This window comes from Bos javanicus, chromosome 20 (assembly GCF_032452875.1).
Source record: "Bos javanicus breed banteng chromosome 20, ARS-OSU_banteng_1.0, whole genome shotgun sequence".
NCBI lineage: Eukaryota > Metazoa > Chordata > Mammalia > Artiodactyla > Bovidae > Bos > Bos javanicus.
Genome location: NC_083887.1, coordinates 4642101 through 4663773, shown reverse-complemented (window position 1 = coordinate 4663773; position 21673 = coordinate 4642101). Strand labels below are relative to the sequence as shown.

General features: G+C 41.9%; 1 protein-coding gene across 1 annotated transcript in view; it reads right to left on the bottom strand.

Annotated features, from left to right (window-relative positions):
• Positions 1-1028: 1028 nt before the first annotated feature.
• The window catches only part of ATP6V0E1 (ATPase H+ transporting V0 subunit e1), a 29964-nt gene continuing 9319 nt past the window's right edge, over positions 1029-21673 (bottom strand). Inside the window, exons 3-4 of the mRNA XM_061393232.1 lie at positions 8846-8975; positions 1029-1520 (exon numbers count right to left, since the gene is read on the bottom strand). Coding sequence (XP_061249216.1) covers positions 8882-8975 — 94 coding nt within the window. The 3' untranslated portion in view covers positions 1029-1520; positions 8846-8881. The remainder of the gene's footprint in view (positions 1521-8845; positions 8976-21673) is intronic.

Sequence of the window (21673 nt, the reverse complement as noted above, 5' to 3'; positions counted from 1 at the left end):
CCAGAGTCGGCTCCTGGCCAGTGGAGCAATGAGAGAGGCCGGGAGCAAGGAAACAGTGCTCTAGAGTGGAAATGAGAAAACACGCATCTCCTCCTTTGTCTGCCGCTGACCGGCTCCCTTAAACCGGGCAGGCAACCCTCCTTTTCTGGGCTGAGATTCCTTATTTATAATAAAATGACAGGGTAGCAGGTATTACTATGGTCCTTCGACATCAAATCTTCAGTGTTTTCTGGATGCCATGAAATTACCTAAAGAAGCCTGTTTGCTGCAAATGTAAAGGATGGAGTTGCCTCTTAGGGAAAACTGTTCAAAATGAAAGAAAAGAAGGAAAAGAAAGAAATGAAAGCAGGAGGGTCACATCAACTTGAAACTCTCTTTGGTCATAAGAATAGCAAAGCAATGAGTTCAGATAGTTTTGGAGGAAAAGAAAAGTACAAACTGCAAAACAGGAAATCCATTCTTGGCTGGCTGTCAAAGAGCCATGAGTCGGTGAAAATTTAGATCCATTTTCATTTTTAATTTCTTAAATCTAATATAGTCCCCAAGTTACTGAAGTATTGAGATGCCCACTGCTAAAATACACAACGCTGTCCCCGTCCCTCCTTAACCACGTGACTGTTCCGTCCCATTTCCGACAGGGAATGGTACAAGGAGCTGCTGGTTCTGGTTTGTCCCTGTGGCTGGTACTGCCCCTCTACCTGCTCAGCATCTCGACTACGTGTTTATGGACAGTGGTGAAACGCGGCCTTGATCTCTAGTTCTATGTAGACCAACCTTACCTCCCAGTAGCCTTCCAGCTCTTGAATTTGCAGGGACCCAATATCCACTTCTTTGACTCCTCCAGTGGCTACAGCAAGCACTGAGATGTTTATTGGATGGTTAGAAATGTACTTACCAGATTCCTCAGTCATCTCAAACTACACAACCAGGTTGATCCATCCAAGCTAAATTGGAAGTACAAAATCACTTTTCAGAAAGGCCTTATCTAGAGATAGAAATGAGCTTATTTAACAAACACAAAAACCAGGTTTCCACAGAAAGCAGAAAAATAATTTATTCCAACAGATGGCAGAAATAAGAAATTCAACCCAAAAATACTTTGGTATAATTCTGTGGGTCAGATTTTCCCTGGAAAACGTGTTCTCCTACTGACTGCCCCACTGGAGACTTATTGTCATGTAACAGTTTTTTAAACACTCCGCTGATTCTCATGTTGTGAGCAGGCAGGAGCCATCTTCCAATCCATCGGTTCCAAGGAGAGAGTAACAGTATTTCTCAGAAGACCAGCACTTTCCATCTCGGAAGAGTACATAAAGATTTTACAGAGGCAGCACAGTTTAGCTCAAAGAGGCACATCATTCAAAGTGTAAAAAAGGTGACAGGAAAAAAACACAGCATTGTAGAAAAAGGCACTCAAATGTGGGTGAACGTTTAAGGCAGCTGGTGGCCACAGTGGGCACGTCAAGGAGGTGGTCTGGGTACTGAGGTGATTTTACATCTAGAGGAGTTCTCTCCGTGACCTGCAAAACAAAACCGTTCCAGTAACTGGGCCTTTCCACCATCCTCAGGAGAGCAAAAGGGTAACACCAAGAAAGTCAACCAGGCTAATCATTTCAAATATTGTATTGGCCAAAAGGTCTGTTCGTGTTTTTCTGTAAGATGGTGTGGAAAAATCCAAACAAACTTTTTGGCCAACCCTATATACAGGTGCTCCATAAATGTCTGAATGAAAGTGGGCTTAGTTAAAACGCAAGGTTCCGGCAGGACTGTGACAAGAAGTCCAGCTACCAAGGACAACGCTAAACCGAGGAGCCCAAGTCCTGGTTGACAGTGTTACGGAAAGCAGGAAGAGTGGAGGGGACTGAAACCAATCGCACTGGGGTCTGACAAGTTCACTTGGCCTTCAAGAACCTGTATATGCACTTTTCCTCCAACAAGGAAGCCAGGCTCCCACAGGCGGGCAGGCTTTCCCTATGTCGAACTCCTCAACAGCAGGCTGCTTGGTACTCGAGATGGCTCACCATTCTTGCCACCCCAAGTGTAGGTGACAAAGGAGAACTTTTCTACAAGTTTAAAGCTGCAACACCACCTTTGCAGAGCTAGCAAGCATTTAAAATAGGTATCTTCACACAGTGGTCTCATGAACTCCTTCATGTAAAGCTGATTTGATGTTTTATAAAGTCACATATGCTTACTTTTGAAATTAAAAAAAAAGGAAAAGAAAATTAAACAAATAGTGTCTTTAAGAGGTAATTTCCACACAAGCACTCAGTTAGTGGGAAAACAAGCTGTTTATTTAGATAAACCTAAAACAAGAGGTTTATTTAGGTGCAGGTGGAGTGAAGGGCTAGTTAAAATTCAGATGAGGTGGGGTTGTGGCAGGCAAATCTGACAAAGATTGAAGGCTGAAAAACCCATAGGTAGACCAGATGGACTCTTGAGATTTTCCAAACCAGTGGCACATCCAAGAGAATCCACAGTGCAGGGTGATTAAATGATAGGTTTCCCAAGGCCCCGGGGCCAAGGTGCCTGGAAGCAGACAGGAGACTGCTGCTAAGTCCTCCTGGAGCAAACCGGGTGGGCCAGTTTTCCTGGATGGTGGGAAGCACTAGACTGCTGGGGGCCCGCCAGGGCAGGACACTGGAGACAGTTAACTGAAGATGTCATTAGAGGGCTTTTTTTTTTTTTTTTACCATGTATTAAGGAAAACACCAGAGCAGGCCAGGTAGGGTAATGGCCAGAGCTACCAGTTTCTTCCTCGGCTTCATAAAACCTTGGGTGCGTGCTCGGCCACCCAGTAGTGTCCAACTCTGCAAACCCATGAACTGCAGTAGCCAGGCTCCTTTGTCCATGTGACTTCCCAGACAAGAATACTGGAGTGGGTTGCCATTTCCTCCTCCAGGGGATCTTGCTGATCCAGGGATCGAACCGACATCTCCTGCACTGGGCAGGTGGATTTACCGCTGAGTCATGAGGGAAGCCCTTCAGAAAAACTTTCCTCTGAACTGATATAATTTTCTCTTCTCCTACTTAAGCCAGCGGAACAGCCCTCTTCATAGATCTGAGTTTCAGGCAGATTATTAATTTTTCTTGAGAATATTTGAAGTAGTGAAATCAGATTGTACGTGTGTGTTAATTTCTATGAAGAGCATACTGTGAAACTTCCTCATTGTTTAGACCCTTCTGGGCAAATGAACAACCACAAAAGAGGAAAACGAGTCTTCACTTCTGAAAAACCACGTAGAGAGAGGGGATGATTTTCCCTCAAGCTCAGTGATATCAGTTTAAGATCAATGTGAGTGAGCATTATGTCCAGTGGCACAGACTTGTGGTCTGATTTTGGAGTGAATTAAAGAAGCATATATTCTAATCGTCTCTCTGATATGAAATAGCCATTTTGGGGAACTCGACCAAAGGGTCCATGTTCTCATTTTGTAAAATAAAGGAATCACAAGGCTACTTTCAGCTAAGATTGAGAATGAAAACAACAGAAAAATATTAAGGCTAGAACCAAGAAATTTGCTCAGAGAAGAATGAGTGGATATATTTTTTTAAACAAAGAATAGATATCATTTTTATCCTTAATTTTTCATTTCAGATAAATTCACAAAATAATTCCTTCTTTACTATAATGTGTAATGTATATATTTATTGTAGGAGATTGACTACAAGAGGGATTTAATCAAACTAAAGGCATGAGTGCTCCACAATTCAAGGCAATGCACTGAACGGATGGCAAAACCTCCAGAGCCAAATACACTTAGGACAGAAGAGATCACCGTGAAGCCACTGTGGCCAGGAAACACAGTGCAAGGATCTGCAAGCTGGACATTCAAAGAGAAAACATCAGAAAGAACGAAGAGAACGGGTGAGTGGGGACCAGACACCAGGACAATGCTCACCGAGTCGTGTGTTTACTAACTTGCCTTCTGAATTAGTGAAGGGCATAGTAAGAGGCAAGAAAAGCTAAGGAAAGCTAATTAGCTTGAGAAAACAAAAACAGTGTGGCTAGAACCAGCAGGTCACTGAGGAAAGTTGTGAAAAGAGAGGCTGCGAAGGTGGTTTGAGGGCAGATGTGGCAGGCCTCAACCGCTGAGTGAGAAAATGAGACAGAATCTGCACATCAGTCATTCTTATCTTCTGTGGTGCATGGGACCTTCGTGACCCTGACAAGTTGTGCTTACAACACGTAACATACAGCATTCCAAACAGCATGTACCCATTAGAATCAGAGACCTCATGATCTACAAAAAAGCCCTACGGTAGCTCATACAGAACTACTGAGTTTCTGGGGCAAGCAGTGATGTGTTCCAGGAAGTGCTGTATCAGGAAGATAAACAAGGTAGTGGTTAGTAGATACCCCGAGTACAGAGGCAGCCACTGCAGTAATTCAGAGTTGCAGGGATCAGTTCAGAAATTAGGGTCCCAGAAAGAGAAACAATGAATAGACAGGCAGACAAGTGGTAAAACAGGCTCAAATGGATTCAACGGAGAGAAAGGAGAAAGAAGCCATCGAATGGGTTCTGACCCTAAGTGACAGGGAAGACTATGACAGGCTTAACCATAAAGCACCTTGAACTATTTAAACTTCTCACAAGTATGGCTTAATTCCAACCTCTCAATAGATCGCAAACCCCTTTAGAGCCCACAGATTCTTCTGAAATCCCCACTCATGGTGGATCACAGTGCTATCCATCTCGTGACATGCAAATATTTTTGGAATGTATAAGAAAGCAGCTCCCTCAGGGCAGAGGCCTAATAACCAATACTCTGTTCCTCTCTGGTCCAGACTTTGTAATAAAATAGAATGCCTGCCCTTTTAGGACTGTGGTAAACTATATAGACTCATCTAAATATATTACCATGATGTAGTTAACTAACTAACTTATAGAACAGTGGTCTGAAGCCACTCTGAGTAGACCCTACACAAGTATCACATCCCCAAAGCTGCAGGAAAATGCTGTTCAGTCATAAGTCATGCCTGACTCTGTGACCCCATGGACACGTCAGGCTTCCCTGTCCCTCACCATCTCCCAGAGCTTGCTCAAACTTATGTCCATTGAGTCGGTGATGCCATCCAACCATCTCATCCTCTGTTGCCCTCTTCACATCCTGCCTTTAGTCTTTCTCAGCATCAGGATCTTTTCCAGTGAGTCGAGTCAGCTTTTCGCATCAGGTGGCCAAAGTATTGGAGCTTCAGCTTCATCATCAGTTCTTCCAGTGAGTACTCAGGGTTGATTTCCTTTAGGGTGGACTGGTTTGATCTCCTTGCTGTCCAAGGGACTCTCAAACGTCTTCTCCAACACCACAGTTTTGTAGGAAAATAGGACATTGGAAACATAGCAAACTTGATGTGATAGTTCCCATAAGTATCTCATGGATCGAGGCTCTAGAGGCAGAGCCTCGACTGGCAGGGGGCAGAGATGGACTGAGGATTGTTCTTCGAAGTACTGGGTAAAATTTCCAGCCAATAAACATAATGTGGTATAGCTCAGTCTATCAACATATCAAAGCAAACTACGGCAATTAAAGTGTTTAAAGTAACAAAGGACTGGCTAGCTGTAAGTGTCCTGTCTGAGATCAATGCAATTTCATCTGTATAAAAGTATTCCATAGCTTCCATAACTGTTCCTCATTTTTCTCGCTGAATACCATGCCTGGCTTACACCTCCTACTGTCCAAATCTGGCCTCTTAAGAGTCACGTGCAGAACTGAATACTTTTCCTTACCAGGTGAGGACAAGTCTAAATCTGGTTTCTGCACTCTTTTATCATCCCAGATGTCTTCAAAGTTCTAAAAGGGTTTTATTTAGCTCATTCTTTGAATTTTACCAGAGAAAAGTGAGGTTCTATCTTAAGGGTTTTGTTTGCTCCAATGTTAGGCAGAGATCAGATCTCCTGATGTGATACTTCCAAATGCCTAGAGCTGTGGTGCTATCACAATCACTCCCTTAGACGTGGGATCAGCACGACCTGACGCTCATGGCCACGGCTGCCTGGCGAGCTCTGTTTCCTGGCATTCTGCTTTCAAAGGAACAAACTGTAACCTAAGGGTTTCAAGCGGTCTTAGTCTGTGCTGTGAACCAGAGTATAAGTGTTAGGAATTCATCCACCGGGTTACAAACATGTGAAAATGAAAAGAATGGGCAAATGAAACAGATCCCCCCACACAGTATGATTCAGGGTAGAAGGGCCCAATTTACTTATGGTAAAAGGTGGAAATGAGGCTCAAAGGAAGGTAAGTGACTGTCTCCACTAGAACGAGATCCCACTCTGAGGCCTGAGGTTCTCAGCTTTAAACCCAATCAATATCCTCATAGTCAGTATAGCTAAGAGGAAGGACAGAAAATACAACTTGATGGAAAAAACAAAAAAGGCAGTTACACACACACACACTCTCACATACGAATCAGATTAAAAGAAAATCTAATTAAAAGGGAATTAAAACCCCTTTGGGCAGACAAAACTTTAAGAAAAAAAAAGTTGCCTACCTATCAGAATGCCAAAAATTCAAGCTATGAGGAAATGGGCACTCTCACACACTGTTGGTGGGAATGTAAAAATAGTACAGTCCCAACAGAAGGGAATGTAGTAAGATCTAGAGGAAGAATTTATACCTTTAACTCAGAGATTCTATTTTTAAGGACTCTAATCCAAAGATTACTGGTAAAAACACAAAAATACGAAATACATGCAGGATGGCACTGTGGCTTTATCATCAATAATAACAAAAAGACTGGAAATAATCCAAAGGGGTATTAATGGCTATACAAAGAATGGAGGAAGATCTCTATACATGGATAGGAGGAGCAATCTCTGGGATATATTTTTCAGTGAAGACAGCAAGGTACAGAATAGCAAATGTAATATGACATCTCCCCTGTAACACCTGTGTATGTCAAGGGAGGATGGACATGCATGCCGACATATACATATGTATGTGCTATCTCTGCACAATGAAATACTGCAAGGATAGAGACTTCTACGAATGTATCTTATTTATAATTTTGACTCTGGAAATGTTCTACATATTCCCAAAAAAGTAGCAAAGAAAAAAGAAAAAATTACTATAAACCGAACACAAAATAAATCATTTAAATCTAATTGTATATCAAAATGATAACCACCAGATGAACTAATTATTTCAAGTAACCTCAGAAAATAGTATTTTGTTTTTCAAACAAAGCAGCAAAGAAATTCTACACTGCATTTGATAACCTTATAATTAGTAGATATATTGGTGTTATTTTTAAAATACTTTATATTACGTAATTACCACTTTGATTACCCTATAATATATAGTTTAATATGTCCTATAAAACACAGGATAATCCTATATATCCTATAACATCTGGATAATCAAAGTCAGTAAGCTAGTCTTCAGGAACCAAGATTTTCAGCATATGTGAATGAAATTCAAGTATAAAACCAAAGAAGTCAAATAAAAACCCTGTACTGTTACACGTGAATTAGAAATACCGACATAAACTTGTGATTTTTTTTTTTTAATAAAAATGTGTACTTTCTGGCTTTGTCCATGGTAAAGACTTAGAAGTAACAACCCACCCTACCAGAAATGAATGCACCCAGCAATCAGATGGTTTTAAAATACTACTTCCACTAGGGGGAGAAAAGGGTCAACTAAGCTTGAGGACTGACTCATGAACCAGGGATCCTTTCAGTCAGAAATTTAGAAAGCAACTGGAGGGAAAGCTGATTCCAGGTGAAGAAACACAGAAGAGAGGTCTGGGACACCTTGATGTTGCCAGAAGCAGAACTACCAAAGACTAACAGCGCGAGGACACGGACGCTGGTCCAGACAGGTGCCCGTGGGGCCCAAGACAGAGCTGAACCTAAACAGGGTGATAAATGTGTACTGATTACAACTGAAAAGCAAAGAATAGAAAACCCCATTGGACTCCCTGGAAGTAACTTGGGCACCAATATCTTACTCTGAAAATTAAAAGGAAAAATTAAATATATATCCTGCTTTTCTTATCTGATCTATATGTCAAGGTTACTAAATAACCCTAGTCGATGAAGAAAAGTTTGTTTCCACAGAAATCTTTCACCTAATCAAATATGTAAGTAATAAAAGAAGTAAAAAATTTCCATTTTGCAATTTCTACTGCAATGCAGGCTAAGATCATCAATGGATAAAAATCACTGGATAAAGGTTGACAGAGACCTCTTCACCTGGAGGGATCAGAATCCAGCACCTTGGCAAAGACCAGAGAGCCAAGCACTGTGTGCCTCCTGATATAAGGCAATATGAAGTTCACAGAACCATTTAAGTATGCTTGCCAAAAAAGCTGAACCTGAATCTAGGGAAGCATTTAGCACTAACCTCCATTTAACAAAATGGAGATAGAGGAACAAATGACATGAGAAGTTTTCTGACTCTTGGCCAGTGAATAAATCTTTCCACTACACCACTCCTCACTTCTCTGATGCTCAGGAAACCTGCAATTTTAAGACCAATTTTCAAAACTTATCTGTCTCTCTCTGCCAAAGCATTCACAGATACCCTTCATCTAAAATCTGTCTGCCACTTCAAGTTGCTGAATCTCGAAATACCAAGTATAAATAGTCATGTTCTTGATCTGTGCCCGAAAGACCACATGCAAAAGTAATTCAAAAATATTCTGGGTAAGAATACAATTTTTAAAAATCTTGTGGATAAATCCTTTGGTAGAGTGAATGGCCTAAGTTCTATTTCTGCTATTCAGTTGTGTTTGCTTTCTGAGCAGCCTGCCCTTGCCAAGTGTTAAAAGAAGGAAAAGTCCAGGCAGACTCTAGCTGACCGACTGACAACACTGATGGGAAAAGGTCAAGGGCATAGTCACCTCAATGACTGAGTACCAGTGAGCAGGTCTTCTTCCTCAAGGCCAATGATACTTGAGGTACCAGATGGTTTCATTTTTCAACTGTGGTCCAAAGAGAGGGTTGAGTTGGGCCAGAATTGCAATCAGCCAACTAAAAAATAACGGGGAAGGAAGCACAACAAAAAGTGGTGAAGTCATGCTGGAATAGGACCATTATAAGTTAGGACGAGGAGAGTGCTTTGGTAGAATTTAAATCTATTCTGTTCAGACCATATTTTCAATACATTTAAAGTTCATAAAACACATCATGTTTAATGGGAGAATACCTTATTAAAAAAAAAAAAAGGCTTCACAGACCAAATCCTGTCTTCATTTTGATACATTATTGACACACCAATGAAGCTTCATCATAGCATGCCTCTGATCTTTTCACTCATATTCTTAATTCCCTTTCCAAGTATTCAAGATCTCCTGAATTCATATGACACTGTCATTCAAGAGTGTTTTTGCCTAATCTCAGTTTGTCAAAATCATAACTTCTGGGTTCAGGAAAAATCAGTTTACTTTATCCATTCTCCAAATGCTAAGACCCACAACCAATATGACACACCCATACTTTAAAAATCTTTTATCTATTTATTTACTGACTGCCCTGGATCTTCGCTGCTGTGAGTGGAGATTGCTCTCCAGTTGTGGCGCACAGGCCTCTCATCGCAGTGGCTTCTCGACTTGTGCTCGTAGGCACAAGGGCTTCAGTGGTTGCAGCTCACGGGCTTAGCGGCCCCGTGGCATGTGGGATCTGCCCAAACCAGGGATCGAACCTGTGTCCCCTGCATTGGCAGGCAATTCTTAACCACTGGACTGTCAGGGAAGTACAACACACCCATTTTTACTGGTACAGCCAGGGTTAAACCTCAGCCCACCATCTCCCAATTCCAATGTGCCACTTGAGCACCCCTTTTCTCATTATCATCACCACTAAAATGTGTTACATATCTGTGGGGCCCCAGTGGAGCTGAACCAAATGGGCTTCTAACTGCCCTTGCTTACTTCAAATCTGAAGTAATAAGGTATTCCCCTGTATCAGACTCGATTACGGAGGACGTATGATGGTGTTACGTCCTTACTTCAGGGTTAGAAGTGAAAAACAACACATAGCCCCAAACCGACTTTAAAGTTTTCTTCTACCATTCACAAAGTTCTGAATAAGTGCTCTTCTATCTGATACAGGTACCCACATACCCAGTGAAATGTGAAAATTACTGAACTCAGACCAAAGCAAAGAACAAAGAGTAAATCATACATCTGATAAGGGGCTAATATTGAAAATATATAAAGAACTCATACGACTCAACAGAAAGAGAGCAGGCTAACGTCTGGCCATTCAAACCATTCCATGGTTTACTTCATTAAATAAATATTTAAGGTGGCCTCAGCACACACAAGAAGAAAATGAAATGGCACCGCCCTCGCAAAGCTTACAGAATACAGCATCAGGAAGGAAATATGGTGAGGCGAAGGAGTAGAGAATGATGGAGGCAGTACTCCTGTGATGGGGTGCGCAGGAAGGCCTTTCCAGGAAGGTACTGCTACAGGGGAGCCCAGAATGAAGCAGAACACACAGTGCCTTTAATTCCTTTTCAAAATACATGAGTTTTTATTTAAATTAGAAATAAATTGCTCTCATTTACGGGGAGGGTGTCTGGTACCCAAGCCCAGACTCCATCTGCTACAGATCCTAGAGGATGGATTTCAGCATCCTAATCTGACATCATTGTCCTGTCTGCATGGGATCCTAGGAATTGCTTTCTAAGGAAAGTAGATAACCTGCTACAGTAGTCTCTTTCTGCTATTTTAGGACTTTAAATTCCCCTAGAAGAGAGGAAGTAGCCAAACGCAACCAGGCCACAGTCTGGTTAGATCTCTTTTCTTCCATTTGCTGTAATTTTTAGAACTCTCCCAATCAAAGGATCAATAAGCTGATGCTGATCCCTGACCATCAGACTGCTGAAGAGTCTACACACACCAGCTCTAGCAGCTTTACCTACAGAAAGAAAGAAGGTACCAGCCCTCCCAACCCCACCCCAACAGAAAGCGGTTCTGTGACAGGAAATGTGACACCTGAGGACACTGGGCCAAGAGAGCTACCTCAAGCTGACTCACTTTATAAACAAAAAGTTAATTCAGAGGAGATTCTCTCATCTGTCCCTAGAACTCCAGTATTTGACACAAACAAAACATGCGGCCTTGTAGCTGAGGTTTACCATCTCTCTGAGAAAAAGAGAGAGGAGGGCACAAAGGCAGACACACTGGAGAGCTGTGGCCACAGAGAGCACGAACGACGCGGAGCTGACAGTCATGGAAAATTCCACACAGACCCAGGGCTTTCCCGATCCCAGCAGGCAATGGAAGCAGACAGTACAAACAGTGTCCGTCCTTTCAGACTGAAATACTGGCCAATGCTTAGAAATGCTAAATAAAAACATGTTAGAGCCTCGCCTCTGTCTCTTCTCTTTACCAAAAATGTATAATACTTAATAAAAACAACCATCTCCCAGCACTTTGTACGATGAAGGACAGCAATGCCTCTTGATTCTGACTGAATGTTATAAACAGCCAGAGAGCTTTAAAGAAAAAAATCATGTTCTACTTCACAAATGACCTTTAATTTTCCCACAACATGGTTAAGGAAACTGAGAAGAGAGAGATGAGACATTCGCCTGTGGTTGATACTAATTAAGTGGCAGCAGCTCCTGAACTCATCATCAGGTCGGGATGAATGTTCCTACTACAAAAGTTACCTTCTGAAATACTTTACCTGACAGCAGTTCAGAAGGCATCAGTTTACCTAAATCTAAACTGTCTGGGAGTTAAGGAAACAAAGAATCCATCTGCTATCTATTGGTGAGGTCCACCACTGAGCCTTTGGTACCTGAGGTGAAAAAGAAATATCCAGAAGCAAGAATGAAGTCCCCTCTGCTTGCTCAGATCAGTATTCAGAAACTTTTTTGAATTTAATTTTACAGACTATTTTTAATGTTTCAAGTCAAGCAAAACAGCTTACTTAAAACAATCACCACCACAACAAACCAAAGTTCAAGAAAATTCCTTGGGAAACAGCCCAGGTCAGTTCATTTGAAATTTCGTGGTGGAATTTTTCTCCCTTGTAACCAGCTGAGTTCTGTGCCTGCCCTTCTGGTTACTGCCTGACTTCAGATTTTTCTTTCAAGCTGATAAACACAGTGGAGAACTCGAAGGATTTAAAAAAAAAAAAAACAACAAAAAAAAACCCCACTCTGAATTGATGGAAGTGGGTGGAGAAAGAGCTCATATTCCAATGAATCTATTACTTCATGTGTCCAAGAAAAGAGAACTAAATGTACTCTTCATATTTGCCCAAACTGTACCACATGTCTCCACAACCTGAAGTCCAGCCTAATAACTAACCTTCTGAGCTTATTCAAACTACCGGGGAAGCGACAGCAGTAACATCTTTCAGACAACAGTGGCGCTGGAATGGACCAGAGGTCAAGTTCACCTCCCTCATTTTAACAATAAAGAAACTATGTCCTAGGGAGCTTAATACTCCCGTGGCGAACAGGGAAAGAGCTGGAAAGGGAACTCAGGACTTGAGTCCCATGATACTGGGTTGCTTCCATGGGGCATTACAGACGAAACACATCGGGCAGCTTAGAGTTCCTCTTTTATCCCACAATTCTTTATGAATGCCACGCTCCAATGTCAGCCCGAAGGGTGCCAAAAGGAATCTCGGTCGAGGGGCCCCGCCCCCACCCCCACCCCGGGGTTCAGGAGCTTATGAGAGACAAACCAAGAGTGGTGGGAGCCTGCTTTTGGAAGAGAGAGGAATAGGGTATTCATCTACAAACACTCCTGGCCACTGATCATGAGCTCAACTCTTGGTCATTAGAATTCTTCAAGCACAAAATACCTCCTCCCCACAGAAAAGGCTATACCGAGCTCGCTCAAAATCCTGCTTTGTTCTTCTGTTCCACATTCAGATAAGAGAACAGGGAACAGAGGCATGGCTATTTCCCGGTGACGCTCAGGTCAAGCAGACAGCGGCTCGGCTTCCCTGTCGGAAAAGGGGAGCCGGGCTAGGGCTTCCCTTCCACGTTCCCTGCAGCAAGGGCCCCTTAAGAGGCAGCAGAGACGTGACTTGCCCTGTCTCTACTGAGATGACTTCTGTCAAACACCCTCATTCCAGTCCAGTGACACAAATTCTTTCAAGGGCAGTGATGTTATTAGATACTATTAGAAAGCATGGAATTCAGTATTAGATAGGGTTAGATTCAATTTTAACTACATCAAAAATTAGTGGATGGTCAGGGAACTAGATGCCACACGCCTGCAACTAAGAGTTCGCGGGCCACAAATAAAGATCCTGTATGTTGCAACTAAGACCTGGTGTGGCCAAATAAATAAATATTAATAAAAATAAGTGGAGTGACTCTAGGTACCTGACCTTCAACCCCGAGCCTCAGTTTTCCTCTGTGTAAAACGAAGATAATAATCCCTGCCCTAAGATGTTAAGAACCAAAGGAATAATAAACGAAAGTGCTCTTGTAGTAGCTGACAAATAGATGTTCAATAAATACTAGTCATTTCTTCTCTTTCTCTGTGAGACAGCTAAAACTGTATTCAAGCCACAGAATGAAATACAACCTATTTTACTCTACTGAGGAGTTTCTCAGGCAGCACTGAGTCATGCTCATCTCCACCTCCTCTCCCACCCCCACCCAGCCTGCATGAGGCAGAAGTCTAAGACAGTGCCCCCAAATTCCCATCCCCTTGCATATACACCTGTATAAACAGGGGGTGGCGGATATGATGGGAGAACACCGCCATGATTAGATTATGCTGTAAGATACAGCTGCCTTGACAGGGAGAGACAAATACTGGGCATCACTTACAGGTGGAATTTAAAAAATAAAACGAACTAGCGAATATAAAACAGAAACAGACTCACAGATACAGAGAACAAAACAGTGGTTACCAGTGGGGAGAGGGGAGGGGAGGGGCATTACAAAGGTAGGGAATTAAGACATACAAACCATTATGTACAAAATTAGTTACAGGGATGTACTCTCAACACAGGGAATACGGCCAACATTTGATAATAACTATAAATGAAACGTAACCTTTAAACATTATGACTCACCATGCTGTACACCTGAAACATAATATTATACATCCACTATACCTCAAAAAAAATATATATATAGAGCTCACTTTAAGAAAGGGAAATTTCCATCAACGGATAAATGGATAAAGAAGATGTGGTATACACACACACACAAATATTATTCGGCCATAAAAAAGAATGAAATGATGCCATGTGCAGCAACGTGGAGGGACCTGGAAGTTATCATACTAAGTCAGTCAGACTTACTTAGTATGATACACAGGAATCTAAAAGTTTATACGCAGGAACTGATTTGCAAAACAGAAATAAACTCATAAACAGAAAACAAACGTATGGTTACCAAAGGGGAAAGGAGGAGAGGGATAAATTAAGAGCTTAACAGATACACACTATTACATGTAAAATAGATAATCAGCAAGGAACTACTATTAATACATAGCACAGGAAACTATAGTCAACATCTTGTAGTAACTTACAATGCAAAATAATCTGAAAAAGAATATATGTACGTGCAGGTATAACTGAGTCACTTCGCCATACATCTAAAACACTAGTAATCAACTGTATGTGTGCTCAGCTGTGTCTGACTCTTTGTGACCTCATGAACTATAGTCTGCCAGGGGATCTTCCAGGCAAGAATACTGGACTGGGTTGCCATTTCCTGCTCCAGGGGATCTTCCTGACCCAGAGATCGAACCTGCATCTTCTGCACTGGCAGGGGGATTCTTCACCGTTGAGCCACCTGGGAAGCCCGTATTTCGATTAAAAAAAGAGAAAAGGAAGAGAAATTACTGAGTGGGCTTGACCTAATCAGGTGAGCTCCTAAAAGAGACAGGAGTCTTCCTGACCAAGGACATATGGAGTGCATATACCATTTATTAATTTATTGCCAGTCATCTTGTAATGCACCCTGTAATAAGAGCTCTGTAGTAAACAAATGAGTTCCTTTTTCTCCTTTAAAGTGAGCATGATGTCAAGCTTCCTCAGCAGACAGCGCTGGAGGGGCACGGCAGGCAAGGGCCAGAAGCTGGGGGAGTGGGTGTGAGGCCACCTGGTGGAACCTGCAAGGCTCTAGCCCAGGGCACGGTCATTCTTCGAGGTAGAGGCGAGGCCTGGAAATAACCTTTCTGCAGCCCTCTCAACATGGAAACCAGAGCCCCTGCTTGGACTACATGCTTCAAGGTCCTTCTGCTCATAGGGTCGCAAGGATTCCCAACACACACCCAGGTCACTGATTTCCCATGCCCGCTCTCCTGCCTGTGCTCCGGAGCGTGGCCAAGTGTTTGCCCAGCAACTCCAGGCCAACTCCAGCCTGGCCAAACCAATGAATTTCTCCGCTCTCTGGTGGGCTGAACTATGCCTTCTCCAACAAGGTCTGGACCCTCTCCCAGTTGTCTGTGCCCGTCCTTGTCTCCCCTGAGCCCTCAGGTGCCAGGCAGAGTTCCCTTCTCTCTTATAGTTGCTCTTCTGCCACTGTGCACAATTAGAGTAAACTTCCTGTGTTTAATCTACTGTATGGTTTCTACCTCCTACTGAACCCAGGCTGCTAGAGGATGAGAAGGACCGGGCAGAAAGGAAGATTCTCTCTTGCTAGCTTTGACAATGGAAGGGCAAGGAATGTGGATGGCATCCATGAGCTGAGGGCAGCCCCAAACTGAAACCCAGCCAAGGAAACAGAACGCTATTCTTCCACAGTCATGGGAGTCTGGAAGAGGACCCCAAGATCCAGAGAAGCTACAAACTTAGTTTCCATTAGTCTGAAGCCAACTATCTCTGCTACGGCCCTTTCACTACTACAGGGCAAAATAGGAAAATGCCCTATTTTTGACAGCTCTGAATTTGAATTATCTTTCCTTTTTACTTCCATACTTTCTATACTAGGCCTTTCAGTTCAAATTCTCTTATCTGCCAAATTATAAATAAAAAGATTATACGGTCAGAATAAGATAAACAGATTTTCTCATAAAGTACATAATAATAATATGCTGGGCCAGATACCTAGATTTCCTTTCCACTATCAACAAGTCAAGACATCCTAATACTTCACACACATCCACGAGAGAAATGTAAGCAAGTCTCAGACCAAAAAAACTAAGCAAAGGCAAGTACTCCTCAGAGGGAAATAAAGTGACTACAGGTTGCTTTCCATACTCTGAGAGCATATACTAACCCAGATTAACTTGTGCTTCTGTTTTCAGACCTCACAGGACATGAAAAACGGTAGACAAAGCTCAGGGCCCATTCAAGGTAGAGGGTCTAACAAAAGTTTCATGCATACCCCCTAAAAAGCTAAGACCCCAAAGCGTTCTCCCTGTCTGAAGGCAAGAATAAATCAAAGAACACCCCTGAGTGGAATGCTAGGAAAATACACTGTCTCAGAGACCAATACCAAGCAGGAGGGAGAAAAACACTGCCCAGAGAATTAGTCTTCATGAAAGTCTGCCAGCTCAAATTCATACTTTGCTGTTTTTTTGTTTGTTTAGTCACTAAGTTGTATCCAACTCTTTTGTGAGCCCCTGGACTGTAGCTCACTAGGCTCCTCTGTCTACGGGATTCTCCAGATAAGAATACTGGAGCAGTTTGCCATTTCCTTCTCCAGGGGAATCTTCCTGACCCAGGAATCAAACCTGCATCTCCTGCACTGGCAGGGGGATTCTTTACTGCTGAGCCACCAGAGAAGCCCATGGTTTTAAAAAAGAATATACTGAGAATTTTATTTAATTTAATGACACTCTGCTGATGGCCTTAGGCACCTGGTAGAAGCAATGTAAATCCTTTCTGGAGGAGCCCACCTTCATACCAGGCCTCAAAGAAGTCATACAAATAAAACTAGAGAAAACAGGGGATTCCTTGGTGGTCTGGTGGTTAGACTCTGTGCTTTTTTCACTGCCCAGGGCCCAGGTTCAACCTCTGGTAAGGGAACTAAGATCCTGCAAGCCACAAGGCGCAGCCAAAAAGCAAACAAACATCTATAGGGAAAATGAACACATGACAGTCAAATATAACTAAATGCATATGGAAACAAGGCACCATGAGTGAGAGACAGCAAAAGCAGATATAAACCTGCGAGGACTTCAGATAATGGAATTATCAGATACAGACTATAGATAAACTGCCTACTATTTTTTAAGAAATAAGATACACTTAAAATATATGCAGGGAAAAGAAAGGGAGAGGCGAAAGAAAGGGGAAGACAGGAAAGGAAAACAAAACTATAATAACAGCAAAAAGAACTTCTACAGAAATGAAAAACTATAATACTTGAACAGAAAAAAAAGTCAATAGGTAATGTTCTGGTTTTGGTAATAAGTAGCTTATATCAGCGGAGAAGGCAATGGCACCCCACTCCAGTGCTCTTGCCTAGAAAATCCCATGGATGGAGGAGCCTGGTGGCTACAGTCCATGGGGTCGCTAAGAGTCGGAAACGACTGAGCAACTTCACTTTCACTTTTCATTCGCATGCACTGGAGAAGGAAATGGCAACCCACTCCAGTGTTCTTGCCTGGAGAATCCCAGGGACGGGGGAGCCTGGTGGGCTGCCGCCTATGGGGTCACACAGAGTCGGACACGACTGAAGCGACTTAGCAGCAGCAGCTGGTATCAGACTCATTCTATAGACAGTAATTATAAACTCTGAACAAAATACAAAAAAATAACTAATTGATGGTACTAGAGAGTGTCCAAAGCAGGTAGAGTCTGAAGAGATTCAATCCTTGAAAGAAATAAGGAACTTTTATACAGCATTTCCCCAGAGAACACTGTCCAGTCTATGTGACGCTCAAGCAAAACACTGCAGTCTTCTTGACTTGAGGTATCAAAAGGTAAGTTCAGAGCTGCCAGAGCAGTTGGAAATTAAGAGGGGAAACCTCAAAAAAGATGTCACAAGGGTCCCAAAACATGTTTAAATTCCCCTTAACTCCTTGGCTCATCCCGGAAGCAAGCATGCAAATGCCAAGTGCTGGTGGAAAACACCCTGAGGGCCGAAAAGACAGAGCAGAAACTGCTGCTGCTGTGTGTGACAGAGAAAGAGAACTTGGAGTCTGAAGTTAGAGGGGCTTGAAACACCTCAAACTTTCCACTGAAACCCCAGAAGGGCCACATCTTAATGGAGAACTCACTCTAAGGGCAAAACTGAAATAGATCTACCCCAACAAAGGGTAAAACCAACCTTCCACAAGTTTAAGGTGATCAATTAATAATTTAAGTAGAATCCAGAATTCTACAATATCTTGTTGCTCAGTCGTTAAGTCATGTCTGACTCTTTGCAACCAGGCTCCCCTGTCCTTCACAATCTCCCAGAGTTTGCTCAGATTCATGTCCGTGATGCTATCTAACCATCTCATCCTCGGCTGCCCCGTTCTCCTTTTGCCCTCAATCTTTCCCAGCATTGGGTCTTTCCCAGTGATCTGTATCTAGCTTTAGTAAATATCTAGCTAGATTCAATATCTAGCATTTAGTAAAAAATACACAGGCAAAAGAACCCAAGAAATATAATCAACAGTCAAGGACAAAGGAATCGACAGAAGCTGAGTCCAAAATTATATAGAAGCTGCAGTTAAAAGGTAATGCTTCTCTGACTTCCCTGGCAGTCCAGTGGTTAAGACTCTGTGCTTCCACAGCAGGGGGCACAGGTTCGATCCCTAGTCAGGAAACTTCCCCATGCCAAATGCATATGAGGTGCACCCCTCCAAAAGGTAATGTCTCTTAAGCAGAAAGTGAAAGTGAAAGTCGTTCAGTCATGTCCAACTCTTTGGGACCCCATGGACTATACAGTTCATGGAATTCTCCAGGCCAGAATATTGGAGTGGGTAGCCTTTCCCTTCTCCAGGGGGATCTTCCTGGCCCAGGGATCAAACCCAGGTCTCCCAATTGCAGGTGGATTCTTTACCAGCTGAGCCACCCGGGATTTACCCACCCAAGATTATTGGAGTGGGTAGCCTATCTCTTCTCCAACAGATCTTCCTGACTCAGGAATCGAACCAGGGTCTCCTGCATTGCAGATAAGGGAAGCCCAAATCTGGCCTACAAATGGCTGCGTGCTAGAGGGCAAGGAGCTAGAGTTCTACGTGAGGGAAATCAAGGCACAGAAAGGCAAATAAATCCTCCTCCTTCCTATGCTAGCTCATGTAATAAAAGGCGTTTATTGTTCTAGAATAAACACAAAACAAAACAACATTATAAATATGTTTAAAGACTTAGAAGACAAATTGGCTATAAAGAATGAACAGATTGAGAATCTCAGCAACTAAATTAAAACATCAATAAAGAACCAAATAAAAATTTTAGAACAAAAAAGTTTACTATATGAACTGAAAAATCTTTGGATGGGTTTACCATAGGTTGGAGACGATAGGAGAAATAGTGAACCTGATGAAAAATCAACAGAACTTATCCAACCTGGAGAAACAGGAAAAAACACTGAAAAGAAAACCAAAGTCTACCATATGTGGAATTGTAGTCTCGGAAGGAGAATGAATAGAGCAAAAAAAAAAAAAAGAATATAGACTGAAATTTTCTCAAATTTGGTGGAAAACAGTTAAGATCCAATAGCTCAGCAAACCCAATCAGAATAAATTCAAACAAAACCACACCTATGCACATCACAGCAGAATTTATACTGAAAAGCAAAAATAAAGAGAAAATCTTGATAACATTCAGAGCACAAATAATGCATAAGGAACAATTATTCAAATTACAGTTGAGTTCTCAGCAGAAATAATGGAGGACAGATGATAATGGAAGAGCACCTTTAAAACTGGCTGAAAGAAAAAAAAAATCCTTCAAAAATGAGAATGGGGACTTCCCTGGACGCGCAGTGGTTAAAAATCCACCTTCCAAAGCAAGGGACATGGGCTTGATCCCTGGTCCAGCAACTAAGATCCCACATCCAGTAACTAGAGAGCCTGCCCAGAGAGCCTCCATGCCACAACTGCTAACCCTGAGCGCCACAGCAAGAGAAGCCCCCACAAAGCCCACAGCTAGAGACAGTCTACTTGCAGTAAAGATCCAGCACAGAAAAAATTTTAAAAATAAAAATAAATACATAAAATAAAGGGGAGGGGGAGAAAAATACAAAAGAATAGCTAAATGCCCTGAAGGAATTAAAACAGAATACTCAAAATATTCCCTTAACTTAAAGGAACGCATAAAAGGACAGAGGAGCACAAATGAGTTGAGCCAAACAGAAAACAATGAACAAAACAGTGAACCCAAACCTAGCTATAATCGATACATTACTTACATTAATTGTGTAAGGAATATCCCTTTGCCAAAAGGCAGACAGTCAAAATAGAAGAAATAGTAAACCCAAGCAGTATACCGTCTTCAAAAGGGCATGTTCTAAATATAAAGACACAGATATAATGAACACAGGAAAAGCAGTACAATTTTTGATATAAATAAGACAGAGTAAAAATTGAGTTAAGGAGTATTACCAAGGATAAAGATATCTGATAATGTTAGAAATGTTAATTCATCAGAAGACATATGACAATCATATATATACATCCTTCTAATAACAGAGCTGTAAAACATATGAAACAAACAAGGATCTTTCTTTTAAAGAGAAATAGAAAAACCCATGATTATAGCGCCTTAGAGCCTGTGCTCCGCAACAAGAGAAGCCTCCGCAGTGAGAAGCCCTCTAGCCTCAAAGAAGAGCAGCCCCGCCCGCTGCAACCAGAGCCCTAGGACAGTCATGAAGACCCAGCACCGTCAAAAATAAATACACAAATACAGTTATTTAAAAAAATAATTTTTAAAAATCACTGATAATAATACATTTTTCTTATTCTTCATTGCAAATTTTCACACATAGCATCATCATACTCAAAAATTCAGCAAACCATACTACAACATAATCAGGTCAAATATTACTCAACGTAGCAGAATTAAGGTCTTCTGGTCTCCTGGTCAACATTTCTTTTTCTCTGTCACTCTGCAGGTAAGATTTACAATTAGTCAAGTGCTTGCACCTTCACAATATAATACTAAATTTCTAATTTACTCTGAAGATGTGAGTTCTGTGACTTAGGGTAAGCTACAACATAACTCAAATTAACAACTAATCTAAGACCAAGAGAAGGTATAGAGTAGTAACTAAAAGGCCTGTCTGCTTAAGAAACAAAAGTGATCTTGCGCCTCAGAGAGGGAACCATATTTAGAGCATTCAGGCTTTCCTCTGCTGAACTAGTAACACAAGCTGGCTGTTCTGGCAGAGATCCTGATTTATTCAGAACTCAAACAAGGTACACCCCATGGAATCTAACCTTGGACTAGAACAAACTGGAAAGAGGGAAGAATGCCACAAACAGAAGGCAATTCAAAAGCCTATGACTATTTCAAAACATAGCTTTGTTTAGGAAATCTAGTTTCTTTGGGCATGTCTTACTATAAACGAGGTATGTTCAAGAAACTATATGTATAGTGCCAAACAGTAAAGGTCCCTTTGAATTTCAAATTAAATGTATTACAGAATCACACCCCTGTGTAGAATAAGGTATGTAAACTATTTGGAATTTGAATTCCGTCTGCAGGTTTCAGGCAGATATTTTGTAAATAGGATAAATGATCAAATTTCAAAGAAACAAGAAAAACACAGTTGCATACAGGCTTCCCTGGTGGCTCACTGGTGAAGAACCGCCTGCTCACGCAGGAGAGACCGAGTCACTCCCTGCTCTGGGAAG